Source organism: Aethalodelphis obliquidens, unplaced genomic scaffold (genome assembly GCF_003676395.1).
Source record: "Aethalodelphis obliquidens isolate GAN/ISIS:26980383/991018 unplaced genomic scaffold, ASM367639v1 scaffold64, whole genome shotgun sequence".
NCBI classification, from domain to species: Eukaryota; Metazoa; Chordata; class Mammalia; order Artiodactyla; family Delphinidae; genus Aethalodelphis; species Aethalodelphis obliquidens.
Genome location: NW_020838008.1, coordinates 6,383,804 through 6,400,906, shown reverse-complemented (window position 1 = coordinate 6,400,906; position 17,103 = coordinate 6,383,804). Strand labels below are relative to the sequence as shown.

General features: G+C 44.6%; 2 protein-coding genes across 3 annotated transcripts in view; one reads left to right on the top strand and one right to left on the bottom strand.

The window, feature by feature from the left end:
• TEK (TEK receptor tyrosine kinase) overlaps positions 1-16,022 on the top strand; it is a 111,166-nt gene extending 95,144 nt beyond the window's left edge. For both annotated transcript variants that reach the window (XM_027088951.1, XM_027088952.1), the window contains 8 exons: positions 2,137-2,247; positions 4,586-4,776; positions 5,328-5,441; positions 10,485-10,555; positions 11,517-11,557; positions 12,436-12,532; positions 14,065-14,164; positions 15,009-16,022. In XM_027088951.1, coding sequence (XP_026944752.1) covers positions 2,137-2,247; positions 4,586-4,776; positions 5,328-5,441; positions 10,485-10,555; positions 11,517-11,557; positions 12,436-12,532; positions 14,065-14,164; positions 15,009-15,083 — 800 coding nt within the window. In that variant the 3' untranslated portion in view covers positions 15,084-16,022. The remainder of the gene's footprint in view (positions 1-2,136; positions 2,248-4,585; positions 4,777-5,327; positions 5,442-10,484; positions 10,556-11,516; positions 11,558-12,435; positions 12,533-14,064; positions 14,165-15,008) is intronic.
• Positions 11,999-17,103, bottom strand: part of LOC113610643 (uncharacterized) — a 62,313-nt gene continuing 57,208 nt past the window's right edge. Inside the window, exon 20 of the mRNA XM_027088953.1 lies at positions 11,999-15,168. The gene's annotated coding sequence lies outside the window, so the exon portion shown is untranslated. The remainder of the gene's footprint in view (positions 15,169-17,103) is intronic.

Sequence of the window (17,103 nt, the reverse complement as noted above, 5' to 3'; positions counted from 1 at the left end):
TATTTAGATACCACTGTCATGATTCCTTGGGATGTGAGAATACAGATTCTCTGTCATACCCTGCTGACTCTGGGGGAGCATTATTTTTCTTAATCCAGTGGTTCTCAAAACATCCGAATCACCTGGAAGGCTTGTTAAAAAACCAGATTCTTCAGCTCCACCCCACAGTTTCTGATACAGCAAGTCTGGCGCAGGGCCACAGAACTTGGATTTCTCATTAGTTCCCATGTGATGCTGATTCTGAGGCTTGGGAGACCACGCTTGGCAAACCACTATCTTCACGGTTTATCTGCATCAACATTCCTAGAAATATCGTTAGAAATGCATCTACGTGGGTTTCTCCCCCTCATGGTTCTACTGTATTCTAATTTCTGGGACGGCGCATGAAACATGTGTTTTTAAGCTTGCTCAGTGGCTCTTCTGTACACTCAAGTTTGAAAACCCTTGATGTATGGTCACAGGAACTAGATCTTTTCCAGTTGTGTTCAAGACTGCTTGGGGGAAGAAAAAAAAAAAAAAAAAGACTGCTTGGGGCCTATCCATTTAATCAGATCTTCTGAGAAAGCAGAATGACTTGTTCCCTGGCAATACTAGCTGTCTTCTCTTCCGGGTGAAATGACAAGTTTAGAAATGACTGCGAAGCTGCACTGTGGCTTTTACAGCACACAGGCTTGAAAAGTGGCGTATTAGAGCCAGCAACGTAATTACTAGTTTCATTGGGCATCCCCATAGTAAGGACTCTCTGAGGTTGCTGATGGGTTTTCCTTCTTTTTGACGGCAATATTAAGCCTAAGATGACAATTAACCCTAAATCTTTTCAAATCATCGTTGTTTTCGACATTGCTAGAAAACACTATGTCAGAAAATGAACAAAACAAAATAAACACAGTATCATTTATGCTTAGAGACAGTAATGTTTCTAACCACACACACACACCCACACCCACACACACACCCACCCCTTGCTTAGCATCCAGAAATCCCTTTTTCATTTTGCTACTTTAGTTACAGGGAGCTTTAGGAAGCAGTAAAAATAGCGAGAGGAGAGAGGGTGCAGAACTTCGTAGCATCAGTGTTTATTGGCATCTGACCTGAGCTGATTGTCTATCTCATGCCCATGTGAAGAGGTAGAATAGCTTAACAGGGCACCAGGGCAGACACTTTTTGCAGGAAAAGTCATGCATGCAAAGAGGGCAGCTTCTGACAACCTTATTATAAAGAGCTTTGTTTTTTAAATGCTTCCAAGGTATTGACCCTCAGGTCCCTGTGGTATAAACAGGGTCCTTGACTTGGAATTGCCTACTTGTCAGCCTTACGGGTACCCTTAGCCCATATGAAACAATCCCATCATTTCCAAGCATGCTCAGGGATGCACATGGCTACCAGCTCCCTTCTCACCCTTTCCCCCAATGTTATTTCTTCAAAAAGCCATAATAGCATACTGTCACTGACTCAAGGCTGATCAGCCAGTTGTGCACTGGCCAAAGAGCTTTCTCTTCAGCCTGACTGGTGGTTCTCCCTCTGATCAAAGTGCTAGCGGACAGATGGAATGAAAGGAACAGAAATAAATGCAACCGTTTCCTGACTACCAATCAACTTCTATGAAAATGTCATTGAGATTTGAGTTTTTTCAGTAGGACTGGTTTATGAAAAAAGTAAAGTTATCATAATAAAGCAAGGTGTGTACACTACTGGTGATGTTTCACTACAACTTTGTTTTTATCCCTGAGCATATTTGTCTCTGGACGGTAGAGTTAGCTGGGAGAGCCAGAGTCTAAGAGCCAGATCATTTCCCTGGGTATTTGAGAGCTTCAACAGGAAAACTTCAGAGCAGTGGTTCTCAAGCATGGGTGATTTTGCCCCCGGGGGGACATTTGGTGATTTCTGGATACATTTTCAGTTGGGCTACTGGTATCTAGTGGGTCAGGTCAGAGGTGCAGCTACACATCCTACTTTGTACAGGACAGCCCCCAACAATAAAGAAGCATCTGCATTATAGTCATCTCTGATTTCTATACAGTTTTCCAGACCTAATGGTGGCTGAGTGTACCTGAAGGTTCTGGGAAGCAGAGGGGGGACAGTTGTTTCTGAAGAGGTGTAACAGAAAGGGATCACTACTCTTTACTTTCTTCCCAGAATATGCTTCCAAAGACGACCACAGGGACTTCGCTGGGGAACTGGAGGTGCTTTGTAAACTTGGACACCACCCAAACATCATCAATCTCTTAGGAGCGTGTGAACATCGTGGTAAGATGCTCTTTTCCTGTCTTTCCTGCCAGATTGTTTTTTTTTTTTTAAAAAAAAAAAACAGGCACATTCCATATTGAAATTAGGAAAGACAGTCATGTAAGATTGTTATCTTTTTTTTAAGTTGCAGTTTCAGTCTGAATGTCTGGTCCCATTAATAGATCATGCTGAGATTTAGTATCTTTTTGAAGGTAGATCCCAAGGCTGAATCTTTTGGCCTCTGATGTGGTTCAGCTATTACTGCCCCAAAATATCCATGGCTCCTACATGCCTCTACCTTTGCTAATCCAGAGGTTTTCTCAGCTACTACTAAGTGGATGGAGGCAGCCCTCAGCACCAGGAAGAGTGAAGTCGATTGGTTCTTGTTAGTTGCCTACCTTTTCATTTTCCCTCCAAACCCAAGGAACTGATATTCTGAATGTTAAATCTGTGAATGCCATTAATCTACTGTAATGTGAAAGCACTGGTGATGCTTAGGTTAAAATAATAATAAGCTTATATCTAATAGGATCAATACTTTGTTTTTATCCAAAACAATGTCCTGTGCAATAACACTGAAGTTTTACAACTGTCCTATGTCACACATACTCTTAAGTCCAACTTATATGATTAATTCAAGTATTTACTGAGTATTTCCTATTGTAATGCGTGTAATTAGCTGTGAGTGAGTAGGTAACAAGAAATCTTTCATGGCTTTACCTCTGCTTGCTACCTGGGTTTGTAGGTCTAAATCTATGCTTAATCTTAATTTCTCATGGAAAAATTTGCTCCAACAAAAAAGCTCCACACAGTAATTATTTACAAACTTGACAACCTCTTGTTGACTTTGCAGCACAAATACCAACAATGGAAAAGAGACTACTTCCTTTTCCTCAATTTATTAAACTAAAAATACTGGTACTTCAAACAATATATCATTCTGTGATCCAATAAGGGTGTAATTCTGAAAGCCAGATCATGTCTCTTAGGTTAAATAATGAAGTAATGTCATTTATTTTTGAGCTATTTCCTGAGAACAGTAATCAGCATGGGACAGCAGTAAATGAAAGTTAAAAAAAAAAGAAAAAGAAACCGACAACAACAGAAGAATGTACATCTTTTAAAATTTTGCTCTCTCGTCACATTATTGGTTGGCTCTTAAAATTTATAATTCAGTAAAGAAGTGAGAAAGCACATTCACACCAGAATTGAAGTATATCTTTCCTTATAGTACAACAAGATTCAGTGCTAGATTATTTTGTTGTTGAGAATTTCACTTTCTTAGAATATCTTTGAAGTTTAAATTCATTCAACATTAAAAAAAAAAACCAAATAATTCACCTTTAAAAGACAGTAAAACCACTTTACTTTTCATGGGCTCCAAAGATCAATGTTTTTATCAAAGCAGCTTACATTTTAGTAAAAAGGAAAAAGGAGAAAGCAATTTGGAATAAAGATAAGACACTGCACCATAGTTTCCTCTAGGAACTATTTTGTTTTATTTTTTTCCTAAAAGGTTGAGTTTTCTGGTTTCTGTAAGCAAAAATGCAATCCCTGACACTAGACTCTGCTGACTAGTGACCTACTCAGCAATATAGTGACTTATTCCAGATTTTAGGGAGGAGCAGAAGGCAGGAGAGAGAGAAATTACCTGGTGTGGGTCCTTCTGGTATGGATATTGAATCATTGTTTTTTGATTAAAAAAAAAATAACCTCGGGCTTCCCTGGTGGCGCAGTGGTTGCGAGTCCGCCTGCCTGCCGATGCAGGGGACACGGGTTCGCGCCCCGGTCCGGGAAGATCCCGCGTGCCGCGGAGCGGCTGGGCCCGTGAGCCGTGGCCGCTGAGCCTGCGCGTCTGGAGCCTATGCTCCGCAAAGCGAGAGGCCGCAGCGATGAGAGGCCCGCGTACCGCAAAACAACAACAACAACAACAACAACAAAACGTCAGGAAAAGCTAGATTCATATTGGAATAACATGCCTGGCTCGTATTAGGTTCTTGATATTCAATATTGATTGAATAAAAAAATGAAAGGTGATGTGGACTAGCTGTCTTCGATCGTCTGGAAGCAAATGCTTTGATTTCATTCTACTAGTGTCACCGAGTAGGTGACAGGAAGCCCTCTATGTTTGGTAGAGGTGGGGAGGGGAACCCCGAGAGCAAGCACTTTAAGTATTGCAGGAATGATGTCACTTGTCTTCCTCCTGGCCCCAGCATTACGGAGGTTGGTACCACTAGATGTGTAACTTTACGATAAAACAGAGGTTTATAAGCGTTTCCCGAGAATCATAGCACATCTTAGAAATATCACAGCAGCTTAGGGTTACCGATAAAGTGGTGCTCTCTCCCTTCCCGCACAGGCTACCTGTACCTGGCCATCGAGTATGCCCCCCACGGCAACCTCCTTGACTTCCTGCGCAAGAGCCGCGTGCTGGAGACGGACCCCGCGTTCGCCATCGCTAACAGCACCGCCTCCACGCTGTCCTCCCAGCAGCTCCTCCACTTTGCAGCAGATGTGGCCCGGGGAATGGACTACTTGAGCCAAAAACAGGTTCGTCCTGAGGACCTTGCTTTGGACATCTTTCCTCTGAAATTCTCTCTGGAATCAGAGTTGAGATAAGTTTGTACATTCGTTTTTGGTCACTCTCTCTTCCTCAATTCCTTCTTACAATCTTCTAACTTTCATATCTTTGCTAATATTCCATCTCTTTATGTAGAAGTTCATGCCCAACACTGACGGTATGTTTATCTAGTGACTCTCATCATGTATATTTGGTGAGGAGCCTTCACCGATCTTAGCTTGGCGTGGCTCTAAATAACGCACAGTGGCAGAGGCCATTCATGGCAGCTGGAAGATTTCATGACCTGGTTTTTCTCCCAGGTTGCTCCTCCAGAGACATGTGGATCATTCGGCAGAATCCACTCACTGAGCATTTAGGAGAGGAACTTTAAGGGAACTGGATTCTGGTGACTTTTGAAAACCCCTTTTCACACTGACCTCTCTGTTTCCCAAAGCTCTTGCCCCTAGGCAAGAAACAAAATGGAGTGAAAAAGCAAATGCGATGCTGAAAATACATGATTTTTTTTTTTTTTTAATTTCAGTTTATTCACAGGGACCTGGCTGCCAGGAACATTTTAGTTGGTGAAAACTACGTAGCCAAAATAGCCGATTTTGGATTGTCCCGAGGTCAAGAAGTGTATGTGAAAAAGACGATGGTAAGTTCAGAACAGACGCCGATGAGATCCTTTCCGGAGCACCCCTCCCTCTCCTGATGTCGTTTCTCTTAGAATACCATCTTTCTGTGACGACTGAGGCCTCTGACCGTTTTCCCCATTGGATAATGCCCTGGCCCAGCAAACATCCTTTCTCATTTTTGATTCCTAAAATGACTGGAGGGTCCACGTTTACCAATGAAGAAGGCCCTGTCACATGTGGCCAAGTAATTGAACGTGCAAGCCTAGTGCTGCAGGGACCCAGGTCTACATCCAGCCCAGACCCTGAGGTCTGGTCTCACTCAGAAACCTTTGGAGAGTTCCCACAGTCCCCTTTTGCACAGCAAACTTAGGAGGGGGAAAAAGACACTTAATATACCTTCTAAAACATCAAGGAAATCAATTAATGAGGTTCCTAAATCCCAAGGATGCTCTAGAGAGAAACTCATAACTTCTAAAGGCTCATATAAGATTTCCCTCTTTGCCAAAAGTTCTCTGCTCACTTTTCAAGCCCCGATCAAATCCACTTTCACCTAATGATACCTAGTCTCCTAAACATTCATATTTTATCTTCAAATACGAGCTCCCGGGAGAACCTCACCACAGTGTTAGAAGAGAGAAGCTGGACTCATTCTGCTACTTTTGTCCGCCCTAGAATCATAAAGCCCTGGACGTGCCACATTCCTGGACATTAGTGCTGTGCCGACAACATGCCACCACCCTCTGCTTGCCCTGAGCAGGCGGGCAATGCAGGGTGTTGGGGGTGACACACCCTGTAGTCTTTGCACGTGTTGGGTAGGTCCAGTCCACTGGCCTGGCTCTCCCAGCATTACCTGGGCTCAGCTTTCTTGGGATGACTCCAGTTCTTATAACATATAGAGGGTCCTTTTACTTTTGTGGGTACCAAATTGCCTCCTAGCAAGGCTCAGGCTTCTGTGTTTATCCTCAAGCTCAGGTTTCCTTTCTCTTCAATATCCTTATTTTAGTTACTGACAAGATAACACAGAAATAATACTCAAGAATGCTTTCAAGAGGAAATGGTCCACAGTTCACAACCTGGACACGATTAATTTATTTTATTTACCTATTGCCTTCCACAGGCATACATCCTTCTCCATAGTTACAATCACAGTGAACCTAACCACTTTGGAACTTTCCACTCCCTTTTTGGATGAGGTTTCGAAGGTAGTCTTCTTTGGTTCTTAGAGACCACCATGCCCCTGGTCCTGTATACTTATTAACATCAGCACTTTTTGGAAGCCAGAGATGCCTCCCTGAGGGCTGGTTTCCAGGAAATATTTTTTTTCCCCTAAACTCTTCAGATTTGCCCCACTCAAAGCAGACTTTTCTCTGGGAAGGAGCTGGGCTGGTCTTAAAGAAGCAGGACCTACCACCACTCACCCATCTACTCTGGCTCTCCCCACTCCTCCTGGAAGCATCCTCCTTAGAATCCTCTTACCTCCATCACAGAATCCCTCTCCTTCCTTCACTCTGGCGTGGGCGGGGCGGGGGTTTGCCCCAGATGAGGGGAAAGAGAGGTTAACACAGTTTAGCCCCGTAATCCACGCATCTCATTTGGTTGCTTTCCTTAGGCCCCCAAAGCTAAGGTTGGTTTTCTCGGCATTTCATCAAGGGTAGGGATTTCTGTATCTTGGGGAGCTTAGGAGGAGTGCTTAGAGGGGCAGAGCACTGGTAGGGCTCAAGTCTATCTCCCAGTGGAAGGGCAAAGTGTGCAGTGGCAGCATGGGGTCTGGGGAGGAAAAGGAGAGGGTGAGGGTAGGGGAAGAAAAGAGAAGGGATTGGAGAGGAGCAAGCTCCCTGCAAGAAGGGTGCAGTATAGCAAGATACCACCTGAGGGCGGAGGAGCCACTTTCTCGGGCCTTCCCCCCCACCCCCCACCCCGGTACGCGGGCCTCTCACTGTTGTGGCCTCTCCCGTTGCGGAGCACAGGCTCTGGACGCGCAGGCTCAGCGGCCATGGCTCACGGGCCCAGCCGCTCGGCGGCATGTGGGATCTTCCCGGACCGGGGCACGAACCCATGTCCCCTAGCATCAGCAGGCGGACTCTCAACCACTGCGCTACCAGGGAAGCCCTGGCCTATTATTTAAGTCAGAGAGTTTCAATTCCTATTGCGCCTAGAGTCGTCCGGGGAAATTAAAAAAAATACAGATGCTGAGTCCTACGGCTTAGGTATGCTGATTCAATTATTCTGGGGAGGGCATCCTGCATCAGTTTTTTTTTTTTAATTCCCCCAGGCGATGCTAATACTGGAAGTGTTGCAAACTAATGTACTTAAGTGATTTGGGGTTTTACTATCATTGATTAATATTATCGATGCCGTCAGCATGGATTTATTTATTACTATAATGTTTCATGCCTGTGCTGGGTTTGGGGATAATATTCAGAGACAGTATTCTCCTTCAAAGAGCTCAGAGACACATAATGAACAATCGTAACAGTGGATGAGGCTGAGGAAAGTGCAGGTGCCATGGGAACTCAGAGGAAGTACACTGAAGCTTTACAGTAAATGTCAAATAGATATCGGAGATGTAAGAATGAGGTGGATGACCTGGAGGATGTGGTATATATAAAAATCGAGAGGCAAAGGAAAGCATGGAACCTTGGGCCATTAAGTAATTCAGTATGGCTGGAGTGTGATGCAGAAAAGAGGGAGAGTTAAAATGCAAGGCTGGACGTTTCCAAGGGAGTGGAAAGTTCCAAAACGGTTAGGTTCACTGTGATTGTAACTATGGAAAAGAGTGTATGCTTGTGGAAGGCAATAAGTAAAAACTAAAATGCAAGGTTGGAGTTAAAACGCAAGTGGGGATAAGGTCCTGAAGAGCTTTGGATGCCAGCTAAGGATTTGGGGACTCACCCAAGCATCGGGGATCTTGTGACAACAGGGACATTAAAGAACTTTAAGGAAAGGAACCACATGGTTGTACTTGCCATTTAGAGTGATTGTGGTGTGGAGAACAGGTCATTAGGGGGTGAAACTAGAGGCTGGGAGGTCCGTGGAGAGGTGGTTTCATCAGGCAGGAGATGATGGTGGCCGGCACCAAGGTGATAGCAGTAGGGACAGACACATGTGGGCAGATCCAGAAGCAGTCAAATAAAAAAAAAAGGAAGAAGTGTGCATGGAAATCAGTCATTAGGAGGTCCGGGGTCCGAGGTCAGCTGGTTGGGAGTAAATGAGAGCAAAGACCAAACAGGAAATGGAGACAACTCTTTCCATTCCATAGCTGTGAAGGGGAAGGGAGAAAAACAGGTGACAGATGGGGTGGGGTGGACATAGAGAGAAGGGAGGCGTGGATGTTGAGGAGAACACTGACGATGTAGATGTGAGAAAGGATCCTTTTTAAAAAAAAGAGCAGTTTTAGGTTCACAACAAAATGGAGAGAAAGAGGTACAGCGATTTCCCATATACTCCCTACCCCACACATGCATACCCTCCCCCATCATCAACATCCTCTGCCACAGTGGTACCTTTGTTACAGCCAATGGACCTGCACTGCCGCGCCATAATCACCCGAAGTTTATAGTTTACAGCAAAGCTCACTCCTGGTGTTGTACATTCTATGGGTTTGGAGAAATTTATAACGACATATGTCTTTAATTATGGCATCTTACACATTTTCACTGCCCTAAAAATCCTGTTTTCTGCCTATTCACACCCCAAACCCGACCCCACCCCAGCAACCATGGATCTTTTTTGAGAAAGGATACTTTTATATGTAAACCTTAAAGTACAGGACAACCATTTGGGATTTATGGTCAGAAAGAGCTTCAAAATAGTGCCAGTAAATAAAGAACTGGGAGAGAATTTCACATTCAGGAGTAATCCCTGGGATCCAGGTCAGGGCTGGTCTCGTGGAAGGGGAGTCTGGGAGGATGCCTGCTCTGGTTTTGAGGGGGGCTGAGACAGATCCCCCAAATACTCCTGATTTTGCCCCACCCACTGGCTAACGTAAGCTGAAATGCCACTGTTAGAGCTTGGACAGATCTCTGGGAGGGAGGGATCCATCTCTCAGTAGGGTTCATGTACTCCTGGGGTGGGTCGAGAGGAAAGGAACCCAAATTCTTAGCAAATTTGAGGAAACTAGGAATAAAATTCAGAAGTCAAACTTCACATTTTCCAGTCCACATCTCATTTTCCCCAGCCTGGACTCAGTAAGCCAAGAAATGGGGCAAATCTGGAGGGAGTCGGGGCCAGGCACCCAAAGGGTGGGCAACTGTCTCTCACCCTGTCTCCAAACCCAGTGCACGTGGCACTGGCTAGAAGTCATCACCTCCTCTGTGAGTCACAGGCACACTCTTCCCTTTGGCCTGAAATGCTCTTTCCTCCCCCATCCACCTGATGGTGCCTACACATCTTACAGAACCGAACTCGTGTCCCCTCCTCTGGAAACTCCTGCACAATCCCCTCCAGGCACACGCGGTCTCCTGGCATCACTTTAGCCTTTCCTGCGTTATAGCTTACTTCTCAGTTCCTAGGCCCGTCTCTCCTTTCAGACCTCTGAGTGCCTCTGACAGCCCCAAAGGGAATAACTGAGTGACTAGCAAAAGGACACACACTGGCTTCCCTGGTGGCACAGTGGTTGAGAGTCTGCTTGCCAATGCAGGGGACATGGGTTCGTGCCCCGGTCCGGGAAGATCCCACATGCCACGGAGCAGCTGGGCCCGTGAGCCATGGCCGCTGAGCCTGTGCGTCCGGAGCCTGTGCTCTGCAATGGGAGAGGCCACAACAGTGAGAGGCCCGCGTACCGCAAAAAAAAAAAAAAAAGGGTGCACACATCGTTATTTTTCTTTATATGAAACTGTGGTATTGGCCCCTTGAGGTAAGTGGGACACTCACACAATTTGCACTTCTTTGAATTTAAAAGCACACTTGTGGGTGGGACATGGGCAAAACAGTTCTTGAGTCTGCCACGCCTTCTGTCTGGGGACCTCCCTGTGGACTTGGGTGAGTCCCAGCTTCAGGCCAGCGGCGAGCCTTGGGAAGGGGCCATGTCTAGCCTAAGCGGCATCTCACCTCGTTCTCTCCAGGGACGGCTCCCCGTGCGCTGGATGGCGATCGAGTCACTAAATTACAGCGTGTATACAACCAACAGTGACGTGTAAGTAAAGCCTCTCACTGCTGAGGGATTTTTTTTTTTTTTTTTTTGTCCCAGAAAAATACCCATTCGACAGAGGTTTTAAAGAGAAGCAGGAATATCGTATCCGTCTGGGGAATAAAGCTAATCACTAATCCCAGGAAATCCCAGACTAAATGAAGCCACAGAGGGGACAATTTTCCCTGGTGGCAGGCTTTGGGTTTCTTTCTGCATGTCGAGGAGTGACCTCAAGTGGTGAATTCCTCACCTCCAGAGGAGCAAGGGGCATCCCAGCCTTCCCATGGCTCCACTCCCCAGACTGGCCTCAACACAAGGACCTAGATCAGAGGTGGCGGCCCACAGTAGCTGCTGGGGGTCAGAGGTGGCAGGGATGGAAAGCAGACAGACACAGTGGGCACCATCTCTGCTTGCAGCCTGCGTGACAAGTGTCAGGCTGGCGGGGGACGGAAGGGTTGGGATTGAGGCCTGAGCCCTCTTGCTCAGGTTCCCTCTTTTCAGGAGGAAGAACTGAGGCCCAGAGTGTTACTGTGTCTTCAGTGTGTGCCTTTATATGTTCTCTCACATCATCTCTGCAAAACTTTAAGAAATGGGTGTCCCCACTTTTGGAAGAATACACTAAGAGGCCTCAGGAGTTCTAGTCACTTGTCTCAGGTCACACGAGTATCAGGTGGCAGCGATGGGATCCGACACAGGTCTGTCTGGCTTAGAATCTCCTGCTTTCCACCTTGCCTTCTCTACCTAAAGCGAGTGGGAGCTCTGGTAGAGCTAACACTGTTTCCCTGTTATAATCCTTCCATTGGCCGAAGAGGAGATAAAGGCATGCTGTGTGCAAGGCCCTAGCCTAGGAAACAGACGTGCAACTTTTCCTTTTCTGACCTAGGCTTAGTCGCCCTGGCTTTCTGGGCAGAAAGTTGACTGGGCAACATGCGCGCTGATTATTGGTTTCTCTTTTGTCCCTCTGCAGATGGTCCTATGGCGTGTTACTCTGGGAGATTGTTAGCTTAGGTGAGTATCCACGTCTACCTACCACGTGAGGCTCTAGGCAAAGGGAGTGGGCCCCTCCCGGACTCCTTTACCATATGCTTTCATGGATAACGTGTACGCGGTGCCAACAGACGCCACGTGGGAAAAGAACCTTACGGGTTTCCATGTTTGAGTGTGTTTATTCCCGTGGTTCTCTTTATGAAAGCCCTGTGTCTAATGTCATATTTAATACTAATAACCTGGTGGTCAAGAACTTCATTCTGAGTTGTCTCTGCTTGTGCACAGATGTCACAGAGCTGTCGTAAGTTTCCTTCTACAACTTGAAGACAGTATATTATGAAAAGACATTTTCTAAGGCCATTTAATACCATGGGAAAATGTGCATGCCCAAAACCAGAAAAAATTCCCATAATCTGTTTTATAAATATTACACGTGAAAAAAACTGGGAGGACTACACAGGATTTAAAAAATGTAGTTTTCTGCATTATTTTTTGTATTTTCCACAATAAACATGTATTGCTTTTCTAATTAACATTGATAGATAAAATAGGAATTGCATAACATAAATACAGACTTCCAATTAGGAAAAAGATCCATGTCATTGGTACAGTAGATGTGCTATGTGTAGACAGACTTGGGGAAGAGGAATAGCACGGGAAGGAAGGAGACTGTGGTGGATCCTCTGCACTAAGGAGACGCCGCCCGGGAGCACGGTCTGTAGCCGAAGTCCAGCTGTGACGTGCGGTAGGCTTGCTCCGGAGGAAGATCACACCGGGCGCTCAGCATTGCTTGACACACCCCGTCTTTCTCCCAGCCCCTTGGCTGTATAGCCTCAGGGCAGGAGATGCTGCCTTCTACATCCGAGGGGGCTTAGGGCGCACCGTTTCCTGTCTTCCAGGTGGCACCCCTTACTGTGGGATGACGTGTGCAGAACTCTACGAGAAGCTGCCCCAGGGCTACAGATTGGAGAAGCCCCTAAACTGTGATGATGAGGTGTAAGTCAGGCCTCACCCGGGGCGATTTTATCCTAACTTTCCCCCTGTACCTTTCTTGGACTGACTCTAATGAAGGAGCTATCTGATACATGCACATATGTTTTCCTATATGTACACACACACGCACACACACACACACATCCCAGATAGTCAGAAACAAGGGGGTTCTTGAAATTAAGACTGTGATGCAATGGGCAGGGAATAACAGCTTTCTAGGCATAGAAGTCCAGGAGGAATTTAAGGTGATGATTCTTGGTTGAATCTTAAGGTTGAAATGAGAAAGGGCAACAAAGACAGAAAAGAGCTGAAATAAATTCATAAAATTATCCACGAATAAATGTATGAAACCTTGAGACTAACTTTGGGGACAGAGATTTCAGAGCTGTTACATTAAGGAAGACAGATTTTTCTTCATAAAATCTTACTTCTATGAGGATTATTTTCCAGGAATAAGTATTCTTCTCAGGGGAATAATGATTATCTTTAGTGATGTTGCCATTCCCAGAACTAACCAATGTAGTTGCTGCCTAACTGGCATGATTTGAAGAGTGCAAGGCTCTAGGCTGAGCAAATCATTTACCATCCAGACCAAGCCACTTCTAAGAGTGAAACAGGGTGTCATTATTGTTATGGTACAAGAGATATAAAACTAGACCGTCCTGGGAAAACCTGCATGTATTTGAACCATCATTGGACAAAGTCCCTAAAATCCCATGTTTTGAGATTCATTCCCTAAGGAGTGATATTTTCAGCCCTTATGAAACTTCTGTTAAAGTACAAACTGTTCTATTGATAGAATCTCTCACACCCCAGGCTGATAGCGCTCTGTGCACTACAGTTCCCCTCAGTCACTTGGTCAGCATGTGAAATCTTGAGCCCCATTGCCAGACATGATTCTGTACATCTAGGGTGGGTCCCAGGAATCTGCATTTTAACAGTACAAGTAGTTCTGGCCACATTTGAGAAAGTACTGACTTAGACCAGCACTCCCTAAACTATGTGGAAAGTGTGAGACGTAAATAAATGACACGGGAGTTCTGTGATCAGTTATGTCTGGGAAGCTTCTAGGTTAAACCTGGTCAAAAAGGTTGTTTGTTTTTAATGGAATGACTTTCCTGGGTTGATCCCTAAGAGGAAGATGCGATAGGTGGCATTTTGCAAATTTACTTGAGCACGGGGCCATTTAAAAAAAATAAAACACTGACATTTTGAGAGGTGTGGTATTCCAAGGGACATGCTGCCCTAGACACGTAACTCAGTTCTTTCCAGATAATCAGAATAGCTGAGACCAAGATCCCGTGGGAATGGTACCTAAAGCAGGCACTAGATCTACTGGGAGAAGAAAGGGAACTTGGATGGGGAGATGGGAGGCCTAACAGAACCGTCCTAGGTGCCGTACTTTTGTCTTTTACTGGCTAAGCATGATGACCATGCGTTGGGTGGCTACATTCTCTTGTTTGCCATACCCTACACCTGGCTGTGCCTAGGCCGGAAGCACAGTTGTAGACTTAACCCTTCCACTGTTTTCAAAGGTATGATCTCATGAGACAATGCTGGCGGGAGAAGCCTTATGAAAGGCCCTCATTTGCCCAGATCCTGGTGTCCTTAAACAGGATGTTAGAAGAACGAAAGGTGAGTATGGAGATCAAATTCTACATAAGCAGAATTCATGTGTCCACTGTGGTTAATAAAAAGTTGATACAAGTCAACAGGTTCCCCTGAGCATGACCCTAGGTGCTATAGGGACATAAAAGATGTGGACCCAACTTTGAGGAAGTTACAATTTTGGAGGAAATAAGATTCCTATATAAGATACAGTCACACACAGTAGAACAACATATAGAACTGGCTTATTCGAGCTAGAAGGAATCTTAAATCTTCATCAGTCATACAGCCTGACCCTTTAATTTTATAGAGGAAGAAACAGACTTAGAAGGGTGAAAAGTGACTTGCCCAAGGACAAACAGCAGGTAGACAACAGAGCGTGGTCTACAGGTTACTATGGGGAGGGTCAGGAATTCTATCAAAATTTCTAGAAAGTAGTTGACTATACAGATCTGAGGTTCGAAAGACAAATCTAGGTTAGGGAAGTAGATGTTGAACGTCATCAAAACCCAGTTGGTAAGTAAACCAAAGATGTGGGTGAGGTCACACAGCAGGAGATGAGAAGCAGACAGAGAAAGGGGCCTTAGAGGATGTGGGGCATGTCAGGAGGGACCAGTGAGAGACCATGAGAAAGAGAAGCCGGAGACTGAAACAAGTGAGAGGAAGCAATCTTACTTGCAGCAGGCAAGGGATGCTTTTCAGGAAGAAAGTTGTTAAACACAACAGGGGGAATGAGGATAGAGAACTACCCCCCCCAAGTACCTGCATTTGTGCTTAAACAAGCTAAGGAAACCGGGGCATGACTGTAACTGCCCCTGGCGGAGGCAGGACCGAGCCAGTTTGTGTCTCTGAACCACTCTTGTTCTTCTAGACCTATGTGAATACCACGCTTTATGAGAAGTTTACCTACGCGGGAATCGACTGTTCTGCCGAAGAAGCAGCCTAGGACAGACCATCTTCAGCTGTATATTCTGTTTCCGCTTCACCGGCATGAGAGACCCTTGAGACCTTGATGCCAAGCAGGCAAGCCTCTGTCAAGAGAGGTGACATGGAATATGGACGTGTATATAGATTGCTGTCTGTCTGGGACATTCACCGTAAGACCCCTGTGTGTGAATCTATAGTACCCTCTATTAGGACTGTATATATACTGTGTTGAGTAAGAATGTGCTGGAATCAGAATGCCTGTTTGTGGTTTCATATGCAATAATATATTTTTCTAAAAACATGGACTTTACAGGAAGGTGTGAGAGTACAATTACTGTAGTGCATAACTCATTGTCCCAGATATTTTTGATATTTTTTGATATTTACCTATATATTGGATGTTATGTTTTGCTGTGTAGGAGAAAATATTGTAAACCTGACCCTGATAGCACCGGTGAGAAAAGTAGGGGAAACGTAGGAGTTCTTACAGGACATGGATTTAAGTCTGTACCTAAGTGATATAAAAGAGCTTCTTCTATCTCTAAATTCTCCCCCTCACCTGTAGAAGCCACCCCGATTTCATCCCATAATTTGACAACTTTGTCAGGTGTTTCCAGAGCCCACAAGTCAGTCCAGAATGCTAACACTGAAAAACAGATCTAAATCTCGTTCCTTAGAAGCCTAAGAACTTTGAGAGAAGTGTAAGTTTGATAAATTAATAGGATTTAGTTTTAGTTTCTTTGATAACATTGATGTGTTTATTAAGAAATTAAAATAGGAAGCTTGGAGTTAGTTATGTTTGGGAGACATGTGACATCATATCAGATTAACATCCCTACCTGTATTGCACATTGTAAAAAGTTTTAGTTTTGATCATTTGTGAGTGAGTTTACCGTTTATACTGTAGGCACATGCTACACTGAGATCATATAGTAAGTGAATAAATGTCTTGCCTACCCATTTTGTCCAGGAATGTGTCTCATAGGTATTGCCAAACGTCTGTATTATACTTTTGAGAAAAACACCTTAAACACCTTAAATTATCATCCTCTACCTTGTTGGTAATATGCAGAGAGCAGTTGGTGGGTATATGCCACCAGACATCTCTCAAGCTCACAAGATTAGAAACGTCTTCCAGAAGTATCCTACTGTCTAATCTGTTTTCTTGCACCTCTGGTAGTATTCCAATGTGAACTGAGGGCTTAGAACTAGAATCCCTTTTAATTGTGCTGCAATGTTAATAGTTCACCATACTGCATAATGTTCCATATTCCTGCCATCTGCTCAACTTTATGCATCAGAAACAATGACCAGGAAACTGTATTTGTCCCAAACGCTCTTCATCCACAACAGCATAGGCAGTGGAGACACAACAAAAGCAAGACTGCTGTCGCAGCATTTATTTCATCAACTAAGTAGGGGCTCAAATGAGCCATTGAAAGTAGGTCCAAATATATACATATATATACTATTTATATATATATGTATATATATACGTATATATGTATATATATATATATATATATATATATATGTATATATACATAAATAGTTCCTTTTTGCTTTTTACCCAAATGTTGTGGAGATACTCCTGACAGCTCTTGGTCTGCATGTACATGGAACTGAACAAGAACAAGGATGATCTGAAAAATGTAGATAATGTCTTCAAATTTTGCATGTGGCTTTGGAATACACAATAACAGCTGCTTTTTCTATAACAGCCTGACCTTCTTGATTACATATATTTAAAATACTTTAAATTTACATCATTACAAATTTACTTCATGTCAGGTGTAAGAGATGACTAAGGAAGTACTTACGGTATCAAGAAAAAGGAACTGGACTTCCCTGGTGGCACAGTGGATAAGAACATGCCTGCCAATGCAGGGGACACGGGTTCGAGCCCTGGTCTGGGAAGATCCCACATGCTGTGGAGCAACTAAGCCCATGCGCGACGACTACTGAAGCCCGCGTGCCTAGAGCCCATGCTCTGCAACAAGAGAAGCCGCAATGAGAAGCCCGCACACCGCAAACAACGA